The 16,725-nt window shown below is 40.7% G+C and overlaps 1 protein-coding gene across 1 annotated transcript; it reads right to left on the reverse strand.

The window, feature by feature from the left end:
• Positions 1-11,812: 11,812 nt before the first annotated feature.
• LOC119127656 (tripartite motif-containing protein 35-like) lies at positions 11,813-14,167 on the reverse strand. The gene has a single exon (XM_037259666.1). The coding sequence runs from the start codon at positions 14,104-14,106 to the stop codon at positions 12,583-12,585; it is 1,524 nt and encodes a 507-aa protein (XP_037115561.1). The 5' UTR covers positions 14,107-14,167; the 3' UTR covers positions 11,813-12,582.
• Between the last annotated feature and the right edge of the window lie 2,558 nt (positions 14,168-16,725).

The following is a 16,725-nucleotide window of genomic DNA, read 5'->3' on the forward strand; positions in this document are numbered from 1 at the left end:
GGACTGGCCCTCAGAGCAGCTCGGAGGTAGAGTCGGAGCAGCAGCACCAGCTCAGCTGGGATTTATTGCTCTCTCCTGAAGGGACAGAGGGGCCGAGTAGATTCAGCTTCAGTGGGTTACCCTCTCTCCTCTATCCACTTACCCTTCCTGCTAATCTTTCAGAGAAAGTAGAATGAGAAAGACAAGTAAATGGGTAAGAAGAAAAGGACTTTTCATCTTAAGCCCAATTGTGTCAGAACATTCTAACTCGAGTTAGATTTTCGAGTGTGTGGAGAAAGCTTGATTATAGAGCGGCAGAAGAAAACGCAGTTCCTTCTTACTGAAGGTGATTTTATTTTCTCACCTTTAAATATCCTTTTTAAGGTGGAGGCTTGTTTCATTTCTTTAAATAAGCAAGTGCTTATTGGAGCATCGGAGAATAGAATTCCCGCATCTCTCTGCTGTTATTAAAAATGAACTAATATTTAGTCTTATTAATAAATTAAATGTAATTATTTTTTAATGACTTGATAACCTATGTATTTGAATTTAGTACAGACTGTTGTAGTAACTCAGGATAAAGCCAGTGTTTGATATTTTGACTTTGATTCACTGCTCATATTGCAACATTTGGTCCTGAGGCCTTCATACAACACACACGTCAAGCAGGATGGTCCAACTGTTAGTGTTGGTCATTCTCTACATTTTTAGACCCGTCTTGCCAGACAAGACAGTTGTAGTAGCGCTCTATCTTGTGTAGCATTACAATATTATATTCACCTGCTGCAACAGCACAAACTATTTTTTTTGGAGCTGTTCAGCGGGTGATTTTACATGTGTTTATATTGCATGCAAGTTGTCAACACAGTTCATAAGCAAGTGGTATATTAGTAGATCATCACAATAATACTTTTAACTATCGGATAGCATATGTGAGTTTCAGTAATATTTTTACGAATTTGAGAGTAGCCTCAAAGTGAGGAGAATCTTCCTGGCTGTTATTTACACCATTTTTAAAGGGAAGCACCAGTTTATCTTGCGGATAAACGCATTGTCTTGTGCCGTCCATATTACACATAGCAGAGGTGAAAGCCTATTCAGCCAAATTGAGATGACTTGCAGTAAGTTCTTCATGTTACACTTGGGCTTGTAGTCGACATGATCAAACATGTTTTGTAACTGAATATTGTACATTGTCTAGTGAATCTGTTTTATCCAGCAATGCCTTGTGTACAGCTGAAATAGTCGGTGTTAAATGACCAAATACTACTTATAGAATATTGTGAGATCTAAGCTACTAGATGGATTTACTTATAACATACAATAAGAAAAAGTGCTTCATGTGTAGCATAGCGACTGATGTTATCAGGCAATTGGTGCTGTGTCAACTACAGTGACTTTGACGGTACATTGCTCTATCTCTCCTTGTTGAGATAGTCTGAAAATAGATTATTACCTTGTCTCTATTCATCTCTTTTGATTTGATTGCATTTTGTACCCGTGAGGGAAAGGAGGTCTGCACCTTTATTTATTCGATGCACATATGCGGTATGTATGCACTCGAATGGACGCTTATGTTGGATGACAATGAAGAAATGCAAATGTCTGGTTTGATTCCCTTTAAAGTGAATGAATGACAATATAATATGATGCTGTAACAAAAACATATTTTTTATGTTCAACATTGACACTGTCCACGAGACTATTTCTTTAAAACGTAAATTGTGTATTGCGAGTGTTGCATACTCTGAAAATGTGTCAATGATTCTACTTTTGTGAATTATTGTTGTACTACACTGGTTTGTGTATTTAGAAAGACAAAAAAATCCATCATAACTATTTCATTACAGGTATTCATTGTGTCAAAAAAGCGTGTTCCCACCAACATTTTTGTACAAAAAGGTACTATTTTCTTTTGGGTCTCCAGATAACTTGCTGAGAGTACCCAATTTTGTTTTTTCTCCTACGCGACCAGTGTTGCCAGTGATGAGCGACAACACATTACTCCAAATTAGGAACCGGTTCCTCAAAATTGGCGGTCATTTTAAGTAACTTGTAATCTAAGGCACTACTGTTTCATTAGTAGTCTAACTACAGTTCCTTTTAAAAATATTAACGGTTACTTGCTTACTTAGTTACTAAGTCAGGTTTTCAGTAAAGTAACTTTACTATTTCAAGGTCAATTTGTCAACACTGTATGCGACAACAAAAGTATCATTGCTCTTTTTAAGCCAGTTATATGCATATAGATGACACAGGGACTAGAAAGACTTGCGCTCCTGGTCTTGGAAGTAACCTTGGTTCACACTGTTTGACTATTTGATGATAAAACTTGTGTTGGATCAGTTGGACATTAGATTGACATCCTGTTTCAAAGGATGTAACATTAGAGACACTACTCACATTGGCAGTCAAATGTTTAGCTAAAGGTTTTTAGTGAGCTTGTTTAAATCAAGTAATTATGACCAATTTTGTTTTAATCTATACATTGAGTAATGTCACATGGTAAAAAGATTTTCGGTGTGCAATCATCAATCTATATAATGTTTCTGTACGAAATGATCCACTGCCTTGTAGTTTAGGGTATACATTTTGGGCAAAGCTGAAGCTGTTTGTTTTTTGTGTTGTTCGGTTTTTGCATATTGTTATGTAAACACACACGCTTGTCTTGTCTGTCTTTAGTAATAGAAATAATCTCTGCTTCACTGTAATGTGCAAACTAAACAATTGTCAATATATATTCATATTATTCCTTCTTGATGAAATGTGTGTTCACAAAGTCTAGAATTATTATTCCATAGCAATACATCGATTGAAGCCACGTATAATGATTCCATTAATTAGCATTTAAGAGTTATGACATTGTCCAAGACAATTTTTCATTTCTGATGAACAGGAAAGAAAGATTAAGAATTGTCTTCAGTCAGCTTGCTGATACCTTTAAAGTCAAGCCTCAGAGCCCAATGCAACTATCAGTGCAGCATCCTGAATTATGTTATCAATATAACCCTGCTGCTGCAGGTATTGATTAGTAATAATAATAATTCTGACAGAGAAAAGCCGAACATCATTTTATACAATTTCATTAGAGGCCAGACAAATTGGTTTGATGAAATTATGTATTTACCCATTGGACAAAATGCCAACATGAATTTGTGTTTCTTAAATGTATTTTGTGACTATTCTTTATCCATCATTTTATGACGCAAGGGAACATTATTAACATTGTTTATGACCGTATTTCGAGAATAATCCAACAGCTATTTCCATTATGTTTTCATAAACTGTGATTGAAGATAGAAAATTGGGTAGCTCCTTGAATTCCTATTTTGATTGAATATAAGGTGTCTATGTATTGCATCTGAACATCTAGAAGAGCAATAATGCATTGGTAAATGTGCATAGTTGGTGACTTCGTGTGAAAGAAATAATTGTTGATTGTTCATTAAACTTCAGTTTCACACAGTTTGTCATCTTGTCTTGTTCTTGATCAAGTGGTGCCACTAAATGCACAAAAAGCAGACTGCCCAGAGTTTATCATCTGATGCTCAATGAACTGAGTTTACGATCATCGCTGATCATCATGTCTGATGTCATGCATGACATTTGTTTGAACTCCAAAGGTTTTTGCGATTGTGGCATTAAAATTGCATCAGTAACACTGGTCAACCAGAAAGGTTGAATCAGAGATGGTGTTATGTAACTTTGCCTACCATGATTGGTCAGAACAAAAGTTTGGTAGGCTGCACAACTTGCCACATCACCCATTCAGATTGGTCTCGGTAATCTACTTGGTAGGGATACTCATCAGTGCTGTGTTGAAATCATTCAGTAGTGCACTTCTTTTTTTAGTCTTGGCAAGAAGAACGTAGTTGAGTTCCCTGAGGGTTTAATGATGTCGCTCAGAGGGGTATTCCAGAAAGCGGGTTATGTGAAAACTCTGAGTAAATTAACCCTGAGATGAGGGAAACTGAGTTATCCATTCCAGAAAGAGAGGTTACTTAAACTCTGGGTCAGTTACTGCGGTAACTTACTCTGTGAACATAACCTGCTCGGTGGCAGGTTTACTATAAGAGACCCAGAGTTTCTACCTATCTCCTTCCACACAAAGAAAGCGGTTAATCATGGATTGGCCGTTCATTCACACTCCGATGGACGTTGAAGCCGTAATAGTTCGAAACGCTTATGTCGCAAGAGGACTTTAAGAGAATCTTCCGACCCAGATTAGAAGTTTTATCATTTCTAGAAGAATATCTTTTGGTGTAGTTGTGCACTGGCCTGTCTTGTGTGCAGGCACCATGAGTTTGATTCCCACATATGACGGTGTGCATGTGTGTAAGCTTGTGACTTAAAAAAATGAAAAATACGTTCGTACTAGCCGTAAGCCTGCATAAGGACCTCCAACTCCATCGTGGTAAAATAAGGCGATCTATTTTTTCTCAGTTGTCATGGTATTGGGGCTCCATTGATGATGGCTTTTTATAGTGGTTGTGCACGCTCGTAACTCCAGGTTAATACTCAGAGTTTATTGAACTAACTCAGATCAGCTGTTCTGGAACCGAATACTCAGTCTCCCATCTAGAATAGAATAGAATAGATCTTTATTGTCATTGTCACACATGTACAACGAAATTTAAAAAGTGCCAACCGATCAGCGCATGAGATAAAAAAATAAATAAATAGAATAAATAGAATAAAAAAGATAAAAAATACAAGCTAAAACCCACAGACATATTCATTTACGTTTAGCGGCATTCAATGTGACTACCGCCGTAGGGTAAAAACTGTTGGCGAATCTGCTAGTCCTTGACCTAATTGATCTATAGCGTCTGCCTGATGGCAACAGTTCGAAAAGGGAGTGGCCAGGGTGGGAAGTGTCCTTCAGAATGTTCTGTGTTTTTTTGAGACAGCGGGTTCTGTGTAGGTCTTCCAGTGTGGGGAGAGGGCAGCCAATGATCTTCTGTGCTGTGTTGATGACCCCTTGGAGCTTTTTCCTCTGAGCAGCAGTGCAGCTGGAGTACCAAACACATATACAGTACGTTAAAGTGCTTTCTATGGAGCAGCGACAGAAGGACACCAGCAGACTCCGTGTAATGCTGTGCCTCCTCAGCACCCTTAAAAAGTAGAGTCTCTGTTGGGCCTTTTTAAGCAGCTCAGAGGTGTTCACGCCCCAGGTGAAGTCCTCCTCGATGTGGACTCCCAGGTAGCGGAAGGAGGACACCCTCTCCACACAGACCCCGTTGATGATAACTGGTGGAATGTCCGTTTTATTTTTCCTCCTAAAATCAATGACCAGTTCTCGGGTTTTAGCCGTGTTTAGGAGCAGATTGTTCTCACCGCACCACTCCGATAGCTGCACCACTTCGGCCCTTCTCTGGTGTAAGTCAACTCAGAGTTCAGGAATAGACTCAGAGTATATTGAACCTGCTTTCTGGAATACCCCAGGGGGTAATTCTGAACAATCTCAGTTGGTCTCAGCTTGACCAACATTTCAAAAGTGAATGACATAACGTAACCTATAGAGCTAATATGACCTTTCAACTCACAGCAATAATCAACCCTTAAGAGTCCTCCTGCTCTGTGGGATGTGCTCAAGTAGCATAAAGGTCATTCTTCGATGTCTCCCTCAACCTTTGTTTGCGCATTAAGAAATTTGAATTACAAATCTTGCCTTGCATTACTGTAGGAAAGTGTCAGTGATTAATCACTCATGTTTTAATAATAAAATACATTGATTTAGTAGATTAATGCATTTACTGTGGACCATGCGGCTTTGAGGTCATTTAGCCTAACATAATTTGAGCAATTTTAAGCCTTTATCATCCCTCTTAAGCTAAGTCACCAAAGGCCGACAGTCACCAATGTGGTGCCCACCCAAAGGAGTATACAAGAAGCCCATGTGTCTTTTCCAAAAATAGTTCATCAGTGATGGAACATTGTGAATTTCTAGAAATTATGTGTACAGTGATCGATTGAAAATGTAAACACTAGCAAAGATTTATAGAAATAAAGTGTTTTGGGTTCATATTTATCCGTTTCGTTGTGAGAAATCATTAGTTCTTTAACATAAATATTGTGACTTATTAACTCATTCACTGCCAATGACGGCTATAGACGTCAAAGATCCATTTTAACTGAGATGGCAGTGAACGAGTCAATAGTTAATAGGATATGATTAAGGGTAATGTGAGCAAATCTCTCTCTCTCAGATGACCAGTGAATCAGTGAAACTATCAAATAAAATGTACGCAAATTAATGTTTTCCGTATTTTAAAACTTGTCTTAAAACAGAATATACTATTTGAGATTGTTGAGGATGGCATTCACCCCAGCTCAGGCTTGGTTCAAAATAAACCATCCAATGAAATGTGTTTACTTGCTGTGAAATGTGCGACATCACTCTTCGGCAGCAGAAGTCCATCCTCATTTAAAATGTTGCGCGGGTGAGACGATAGTTAGTTTCATTCAGCATTAAATCAGCTTTAAATAACTGGAAACACACAAGGTAAGAAAGCCCCAGCAGCTGACATCACTGGAAGCATGTATTTGAAAAAATGTTTTCTTCGGCATCAAGTCTGCTCTTCGCTAACTAGTTCCTTTGAACTGTCTTGTTTGCTCAGGTTTGCCCCGCCCCAGAAATGTGCCAACCCAATTATTGGTAGAGCGTCGAGTCTGAGCTTGCCAGCTCTTTCACCATCCTTGTCGGGTTTCATTTTCAGTTTCAAGTGACCCCAAAAATATCATCTTCTGCATTTCATATCGTATCATCCCCATTATTGAGTCTACTCCAACAGCAGTTCTTCATCTCAGTAGACCCCGGACTCATTACACGAACCATTTGCTCCCTCCCATTTATTCTCACCAGACTCAAAGTACACTGCAACATCATTCTGGTCGTAAAGAGTCCAAGCTTCAGTCAGATCCTGGGCACATAACCTGTGGGCAGAGAGGTACCACGCAGTAGTTGTATCACGTCCGACTACTTTCAGTGTCTTCAAATCGATAATAGATTGCTAGAAGTACGGAGGAATAACTCACACCCCTGCCTTATTTGTTCGTGTGGAAGGAGTCAAAACTTTATCCATCCATTTCCGACAAAAAAAAAGACTCGGGACCTCAAGACCAAAACATGCATGCAATTCAGTAGGAACACACAATGACGTTTATGTGCAGTTTATATTCAGGTTAGGGTCAAAATTCCTGTTTCTGATATATTCAGAATAACTCATTTACATGCCTGAAAGAACAGAGTTACTCACACATTTAAATATCCTGTTTGAAATGGCGATACACAGACGTCATGACGCAAATAGACGTCATTTCTGCTTGTTACTTTCAACTGTCAGAAGAACACATTATATCATGTCACTCACTACAGAAAAAAGCCAGTCTGTTTCTCCCTTGCTCCAAAAGTGTCTTTTTCTGCTACCATGAACAGAATAAGTTATGTTGAAAATAGATGGATGAACCTGACATGATGTCTTTTGCCGGTCACGTGATCGGGTGTGAATCGTCAATATCAAGGCATGGCTCACCTGTCATATTTGAGGTGGTCTCTACCAGGTGGTAGACTCTTGTCCTTATTGATGGTTGTCGGGCCTCGCTTCCTGATCTCAATAGCATCCCTGATCATGCGCTTATGTTTATTGTCTTCCATGCGGATGGCTCTAGCCTTTTTCCAGTCCATGATGTGGTTTTCCCTTTTTCAGTGATCGGTGATGACTGACTTGCGGTGTTTCTTTTGTGCCTTTCTTTTATTGTTCTTGTTTTTTTTCTGCCTCCTCACACGGTTTTATGTTCCTTCTTTGTTGTAATAAAGCTCCTCCATCATTTCCCCAGTGTATGATTTATTGGTATTTCATATATGGCATTGGTATTATTTTCTGGATGTACCTTGTCCATATGATGAGCCAGTATTTGTCGGAATTTGCTGAAATAAAATTTGGTTATTTACTGTGATGTATTCTTGCTTAGCAACATTACACTTCAGCGACAGAGGTCCATCGTCATAAAATTCAAAATTCCTTCCTATGTATGTCTTCCCAAACGGTATTTTACACTAAGTTGATATTGCTTCGTACAATCCATTAAAGACATATTTCTGCACATGCTCACTGACTCTACTATCCCCCTCACTCAGAACTTACTGGGTCAGTCATTCAACAGGAGGACAAAGAAGGAGACTGGGACTTCAAGAGCCCCTTGAGACAGTAATCAAAGTGCCGGTGTAAAAAAAATACAAAAGCTCCCCTGCATACATGTCACTTGAGAGGAACCCGTTGTTTTGAAATCAAAGAAGTGGCATAGTATTTATGACCATAATGGTTTGCCATCAGTGGCACACCAAAATATATCCGTTTTTTTAAATACTGTTGCAGAGCTGCCTTTCAACTATGCAATCAGTGTTGGAGCACCAATCAGCAGAAGAGTCCAGCTAAAAATAGTCACCCAGCACATACAAGCCATCCATCACTCGTTGAAGGTCATGCTTCTGACAACCCATTGCTTTACCTATAATTATTGATCCAGAAAGCTATGTACCACAACTGACCTTCACGCACATTTCACAAGCACTCCATCTGTCAGTATGACGCAGGACACACTTTCTATATAATGCCCTGACGTACCACCAAATCCCAGTTGTTGTTTTTTCCCATTATGCATGGGGGGGTGACATTTCCAGGCTGTTCACTGACCCAGTGTTGTAGCTGGTATGTAAGAAGAAAACATTGAATCGAAACCAAATTATGCAGTAGCATTTGTCAACTCTGCCATTTTAGCTCAATGGTATAATATGATTAGAGCATGAATGCTAGGATGTGATCATAATATATACTATGTATGGTGGATCTCAATTTGGAGCTATCTAGTTTTGTTTGTTTGTTTGTTTGTTAACTTTTATTCCGAACATTCAAATACACAAACAATACCGAGCTTCCCGTTTGCTATCAGACAAAATCCCTGCATAAAACCAAATGAAATCGAGGAGGCAAAATAAACAGTTAGAGAAAAAAAAGAAAGAAAAAAAAGATATTAGGAAAGGAGCGAGAAGCTCTCACCCTTTTATCTAAACCAGTGGTTCTTAACCTTTTTGGAGGTACCGAACCCCACCAGTTTCATATGCACATTCACCGAACCCTTCTTTAGTGAAAAATAAAATTCTAGTTTTCAAACTCAAGACATCAATGTTTTTTACGGGTGCACAAAACGAACCGTGCATGAACATCACATTGTTCAAAGTACAAAACAGAACACAAACAACTCAAAACAAATTACATACCGTAATTTTCGGACTATAAGTCGCACCGGAGTATAAGTCGCACCAGCCATAAAATGCCCAAAAATGTGAAAAAAAACATATATAAGTCGCTCCGGAGTATAAGTCGCATTTTGGGGGGCAATTTATTCGACAAAATCCAACACCAAGAACAGACATGAACGAGCAACAACAGGCTAAACGATACGGTATGCTAACGTGACAAACACAAACGAGGAGCTGAGAACGGGCCTGACGTAACATTCAGTTATTTAAAAAAAACTATTACATAAATAACACGTTAATAAAACCATCTGTGTCACTCCAATTCATTAAATCCATCGATCGTCCTTTGTCAACAATGCGTGCGCGCCGCTGACGGCGCTTGCACTTCAAAATATTCCACAGGCCCATATAACGATATATAAATTATATATCAAATAACTATTATATAAGCAATAATGTTATCAAACCATCTGTGTCACTCCAAATCATTAAATCCATCGATCGTCCTTTGTCAACAATGGGTGCGCGCAGCTGACGGCGCTTGCACTTCAAAATATTCCACAGGCCCATATAACGATATATAAATTAGATATCAAATAACTATTATATAAGCAATAGTATTATCAAGCCAACTGTGCACTCTAAATCATTAAATCCATCGATCAAATTCCTTGTCCTTCGTCAACAACGCCGCGCGTGCGCCCTGACGTCAGCCTCGTCGTTATTCCACAGATCTACTATATAACTATAGTGTTGTGTTAACAAAGTTCAAGGAAAGACGTGGGTTTGGTAAACGGCTCTTTATTTAACAAAACAAACTTCCAGGCGTGTGGCGACGTGGACTTCCAGCCACGGAAGTGGAAGAGAGCTTCATAGAATAGGACCGGGCGTGCGTAAAAGCCATGACCGAGCCCCATCCACCGTCCCCGGACAGCCACCCGGCCGAGCGCCGGCCCTCGACTTCCATCCACGGAGGTGAAAGAGAGCTCGGTAGAGTAGGACGGGCGTGCGTAAAAGCCATGTCCGAGCCCCATCCACCGTCCCTGGACAGCCACCCGGCCGAGCGCCGCCCCCCGACTTCAATCCACGGAGGTGAAAGAGAGCTCCGGAGAGTAGGACCGGGCGTGGGTAAAAGCCATAATAGTTTTTCAAACCTTCTGTGTCACTCCAAATCCTTAAATCCTTCAAACTCTTCGTCCGCCGTGTCACTTAGAAACAAAGCCGCTAATGATGCCGGTAGTACGTGGGGCCCTTCGTCATCTTCGTCATCCCGTGATCAATCTTTGTCCTTTATGTAAACAACCGCCACGCCGCGTCGCGCTGCTGACGTCACTTGAAATTCAAATTACAGTAATACCTTGCTACATCGCGGTTCATTTATCGCGGTTTCACATTTTTTTTTTTTTTGGGAAATGTTTTGAAAAAAAAACATATAAGTCGCTCCTTATTATAAGTCGCCCCCCCACCCAAACTATGAAGAAAAACGCGACTTATAGTCCGAAAATTACAGTATATATATATAGTATATATAAAAACACCGTCTTATATTCGGGCCAATACCGTATTGGCCCGAATATAAGACGGTGTTTATTGCATTGAAATAAGACTGAAAAAATGCCAGGGTCGTCTTATACTCGGGCCAAGCCGGTATATACAGTAGGTCATATAGTACAAGCATGTGTACATGTATATACACCTATACATGTATCCATATCTATTCAGACGCATAAATGTTTATACCCCTATACACATATACCCACAAGTATATACTATATCCATGCATACATACATATCCATGCACACACACGCACACACACATGCACACACACACACACACACGCACACAAAAGCAAGCAAACATACTGTACAAATATTGCTACGAACTTACATTCGCACGGAAACACAATCTGACCAAACAGGAAGGGGGAGGGGCGTCACTAAATGCCGTTGTTAACGATCGCTCCGATCAGCTCTTATGATCCCACTAACTGATTTAGTTAAAGAGCCTGCATCCTCCAATGTCACGCCAAGACTAGAAACAACTGTCAGGGTCTGGAAGCCTTCTCCTCTTTTTTCACAGGTAGCGTCCGTGAGCAGGGTGGCTGAGGACCCACCGGTGTTGCCGATTGAAGCTCATTAAAGGGAGGCTTTTAAGGAGCTTGCTGCCAGCAATTCCTCGCCTGAGTATTGCCCATGTGGTTGCCTCCACGGCTTTGGAGTCATGTTCCGATCTGCCCTGCTCGCTTTCTGCTGCTTCACCTTGCACTCGGTCTGCCCGTTCGCCCTCTGCCACATTCTTATTGAGCCATCTGACAAACTCTATTGCTCCTTCCAGCTCCTGGATCCACCCTGGTGATCTCTCCGGCAGAATCCACTCCTCTCTGGTGGTACTTCGCTCTCTCCACCTTCTGAAGGACCAGTTCTGTTGCTCCTGTCCTCCGGGACCCTCAGCTCTGCTATTCATCCCCTTTTCAATAAACACTTAAAGTTCTCCTCGGTCTCCTGAGTGTGTTCTGCATGTGGGCCAAATCAGACGCCAAAACCATGACAACAACGATAAAAAAAAAAATTCAATACTAAAAGTACACATTTATTGGTGCAAATAAAAGATACATGCCACTCAATGCCGATAGAATACAAATTAGTAATCGTAATAATGGTTTGCTTCCTTTCAGTACATCATTATAAAAGCATCCCGTGAATCAAAAGTACTTCTCACAGTTTATGATAAAAAACACAAGGCAGTTATAAAGTTTTATGACTGAACCTCTGTACCTTGGTGACCCAGCAATAAACCGTATACTATTCTTTCACTATCAAGTCTATTTGTCAACTGATCAGCTGACAACCCGATCTACCCGATCAGCTGGTAGACAAGTTGACTTGTCCTTGATACTGTCCTTCGGCTGTGCTGCAATTAACTACTAGCTTTTTCATCCTCAAAAGTAAACACATAACTATTTACTACGTTGTGATTAAAAAAAAAAAATACAAAGCATGTAGCATTTTATTGAGTCATACTTCCTCTTTTAAATTACCAAATGAGAAATGGTAAATTCGTGAGCCAACAGTTACGACATTGACAATGTAATCACACCATATTGTTCAGCTTGCTTTCGACACACACTTTCTAATAGTCTAACAAACAAATAAAAATTATTAACGGTGCTCGTTAATTATCTAACAAGGTCTCAAAATGTTTCCACCTTCTGCACCGGCACAATGTTAACACTTCGGAGAAGCATTCTCATGTGGGCGATTCTAATTTTGCCAGTCCCGCCTCGTAATGTCGTGTCTTGGGCAAACATCGTACAGTCCAAAATAAAAAATCTCTGACATCATTACTGATTTTGAATCGTAACACAAGGCGAAACTGGAATTATTTTCAGAGGATATTTATCCTCGGTCAAAAAGCAGGGGACGATTTCCATGTCGCCGGATGGATGTGTCCAATTGGGAAGAATTTCTCGATGCAGAAAAGTATTTGTTAGCGATTCGGTGAATGAAAGTGACCTTTCGTTAGTGTCCACGTGAACTCGGATCCTCTTCAGTTTCACAGACGGATACCATGTTTTTAATCGTTCTGAGACAATTCTGTATTTATCATTTTGAAATGCGATACAAAACAAGGTTCTACCAAACCTCACCCCCAGCTCCCAGTCGGTGTTGTCTCCCACCTCAACATCCCAGATGTTCGTCCCCAAGGCCAAAGCAGAACTGAAAACACTGTTCGTACAAGACCTCTCTGGATTTTGGGGACGCTGCTGTTCGTCACCAGTTCTCACGCTGGTCAGATCTTCAGACAGACAAAGTCCTCGACCGGCTGTGTTAGGGTCCAGAATGATGGGACTGTAGGAAACAATCTCCTTCATTCGTTTCCATGCGGTGAACTTGAGGTTGCCCACGTGTTTGGCTTCATCCAGGAGAAATCCCCTTGGGAGCTGCTCGGGCTTAGACAGCTTCTGCATTCTGGTCATCAAAGTCTGGAAGTTATTCATGAAGGAAAGGTTGTCAGACACCAGCTGCTCCTCTGCGGTTCTGATCGTAACTGAGAGAGCGGCCATGTCTGCGCTGAGAGCTTCAATTTTCTCCTTTATCATCTGAGTTTTGTTTTTCTCTTCCTCCCTCAGAGCAGACAACCTGGCCTCCTCTTCAACCTGCAGAAAGTGATGAAGCTCCTCAAAGTCCTTCTTAATCTTGCTTTCCACATGCTCCCACTGGACCTTGATGTACGCCGATTGTTCAATGCAGTTGTCCCTTCTCTCTGTATAATCTTTCAGACTTTCCATTGCAACCTGCAGGTCTTCCTGGAGTTTCTCTTTGTTACCTTTTGCAACTTCATCAATGGGACGGATCTTATGTCCATCGTGGGTTTCTGCATCTCTGCAGTCGAGGCACACAAGCTCCTGGTGGTCCAAACAGAAGTGCTCGAGTTTCTTCTTGTGCAAGCTGCAGATGTCCTTCGACTCAATTGAGGCTTGTGAAGAAGCTGCACTCGCATTCCTCAGTGCGAAGTTCAAGTCTATATCCATGGACAAAAACTCTTTTCTAGAGACTGGACAGGAGTGACCGCTTTTCTGCTCCGACCTTATCTGCAGACACTCTTGGCAGGAGCTGGAGATGTCTTTCGACTCGGTTGAGGCTAGTGAAAAAGCCTCACACGCGTTCCTCAGTGCCAAGTTCCTAGGCATATCCATGGACGGAAACTCTGTTCTACAGACTGGACATGAGTAACCGCTTTTCTGATCATGCCATTTCTGCAGACAGTCTTTGCAGATGCTGTGAGTACACGGCAGCATGACAGGATCTTTAAAGAGCTCCAAACAGGCCGGACATTCGAGACTGGCCTCAACGTAGCTTGCCATGGTCCTGATGAAGATACCGCCTCAGCCTTCAAGCTTTCAACGTTCACTCAGAGAGCCTCTGTACGTCTGCCTGAGTGACTAGGATCATTTTGTGTCCAATAAGTCCGAGAGTTCAAGTCTTCCTTCCTGGACTTTGGCTTTTTATTGTCAGAGTAGGGTTTCGATAAGACCAACGTTATCTACAAATATGGCTGTAGAACTACAGATTGCCTGGTGCCAAAGTGCACCGCTAAATGCGATAACGATCCACTTCAGGGAGTGTTGGGGCAAAGGGACGCAATTCATGAATTCACAGTACTGCATCACGACCGTATGAGTATTTTTACTCATCTCAGAAGGATGAAGCTGGTACAAATCGTTTGATAATGATATGCTGAATTTAACATATTTAATGCATATTTGGAACTTAAAATAATAATAAGTTTGCTTTCATGCCCAATATCATTTTGTATTCATGTCAGTATGCATTGGATTGGAATTGAGTAGTTTTGCGCGTATTGGTTCTGTGGTATTGCAATATCGATACTTTCTTAAGTAGCAATTGGTTATGGACTACGCTCATCGAGTATCAATACTTAATTAATAAATGCATGCGTCACGTGATCGAGTGGCATGCTGTTTCTGATTGGTGAGACAGAGTTTATGTGTTAACAGCAGATTCTGGATAGGTCAGGCGAAAAAATTAAGGTTTGACAATCACCAGATTGCCTTGTATGAAACCGCGATTTGGATCCAAAAACAATAAATCGTCCAGCCCTCTCCTCCCATCTCACAACAACAGACACACAGACAAAGAGATTAATAATGCGACAAACAAGGAGCTAAACACGCCATATCGATATGGATTCTACGGATGGGTCAGGGTATAACAAAGTTAAAATTAGATAAAACTCATACACACGCATGCACACACACACACACACACACACACACACACACACACACTGACGATCCATGATCTTTAGACCTTGTTGTCACGACTCGTCCCCGGCCATTTCCTTCTGTCTAAATTGTCATGGTTTCTGTCCGTGTCTCTGTGTACTCGCCCCTCCCCTCCTGTGTCTACTCACAATCTATGTACTTATCACAGTCACCTGCCTCTCGTTACCTGTCGCGTATTTAAGTCCTGTCTGCGTGTCACTCCCTTCTCGGATTGTTCTCGTCGTTCTAGTCTCTTGTCTCGTCTCTTGTCTCTCGGTTTCAGTTAGTTTAGTCCCTGTATCAGGAAGTCATGGTAGTCTGCCGGTCCGGATTGTCCGTTCCCCTTCATCCTCCCTTCCAACTCCCTTTTCCCTCAATAAACCCGAGTCCAAGCTGCATTTGGTCGCCCTGGCTCCACTCCATCCGTTACACTTGTACCCACTAAACAACACATTTTTGTACATTTCTTTTTAAACTGGTGGATAAATGGACTTTGCTTGAGTTCCTCACTTAGACTGTTCCATTGTTTGACCCCGGTTATAAAGATACATAAACCTTTTAAGGTTGTTCTTATGTTTAAAATTTTGAAGTTATGATTCCCCCTTAGCTTATAACCTCCTTCCCGATTCCGAAATAAGTTATGGATAGTTTCTGGTAGTTGTTTTGCCTTTGTCTTATAAGATAGTTATTAAATTTACTTTTTTGGGAGCAGGATCTTCTGCTCTTTGCCCACACAGCTGAAGGAAATGATGTACTACATGCATTTGCATTGATAACACTGGGTTGAGGTGAAAGTATCTTGCTAGATTTCCCTCTTGGGAAGAATAGAGTATCATATTCATCCAGCTATCCATCTAATGACAGCCAGGTTTCAAGGAGTTTGACATCTATTATTGATTGTATATGTCAATTTAAATTAAGAGGTACTCTAACTGCATGGCAGAGAATGGTAATCTAATAATGAACAGAACATGACACACATTCTTAGGCTGTGGTAGCAATTGGTTTCAAAGTGATTTAGACCAGCGGTTCCCAAACTTTTTTTGCACCACGGACCGGTTACATGTCAGACAATATTTTCATGGACCGGCCTTTATATAAATATATCAATAAATAATAAGCGTATAATAACAACTGTATAAAAATAAAACTCACCATTAAGTATCTGCTCCATAGCTTTGCGGGCTCGACTGGAGAAACATGTTATGTGACTGGGACGAGCGTCTAGACCTGAATTAATTGATTGTCGATAAAATATATATATATATATATATATATTTTTTTTTTTTCTGTGCGGCTTGGCGACCTTGTACCAAGTGACCCACAGACCAGTACCGGTCCGTGGACCGGGGGTTGGGGACCCCTGAACTAGAGTATTGTTTTGAAATTGAAATTTTGAGTTATTCATCCGTCATTCCGTTTGTTCATTCATTCATTCATTCATTCATTCATTCATTCATTCATTCATTCATTCATTCATTCATTCATTCATTCATTCATTCATTCATTCGTTCGTCCCGTTCATCCGTTCATTCATTCATTCATTCATTGCATTAATCATAATTTAGATTTTGCACCACGACGCTATGAAAATGTCCTTTACATTTTTAATATTATCCGTACGGCAATCTAATTTCGGAATGCGCGCCACCTATTTTGCTCTATTGTGGATGCCGTACTGAGTCATCAAATAGAGTC

This window comes from Syngnathus acus, chromosome 9 (genome assembly GCF_901709675.1).
Source record: "Syngnathus acus chromosome 9, fSynAcu1.2, whole genome shotgun sequence".
In the NCBI taxonomy this organism is placed as follows: domain Eukaryota; kingdom Metazoa; phylum Chordata; class Actinopteri; order Syngnathiformes; family Syngnathidae; genus Syngnathus; species Syngnathus acus.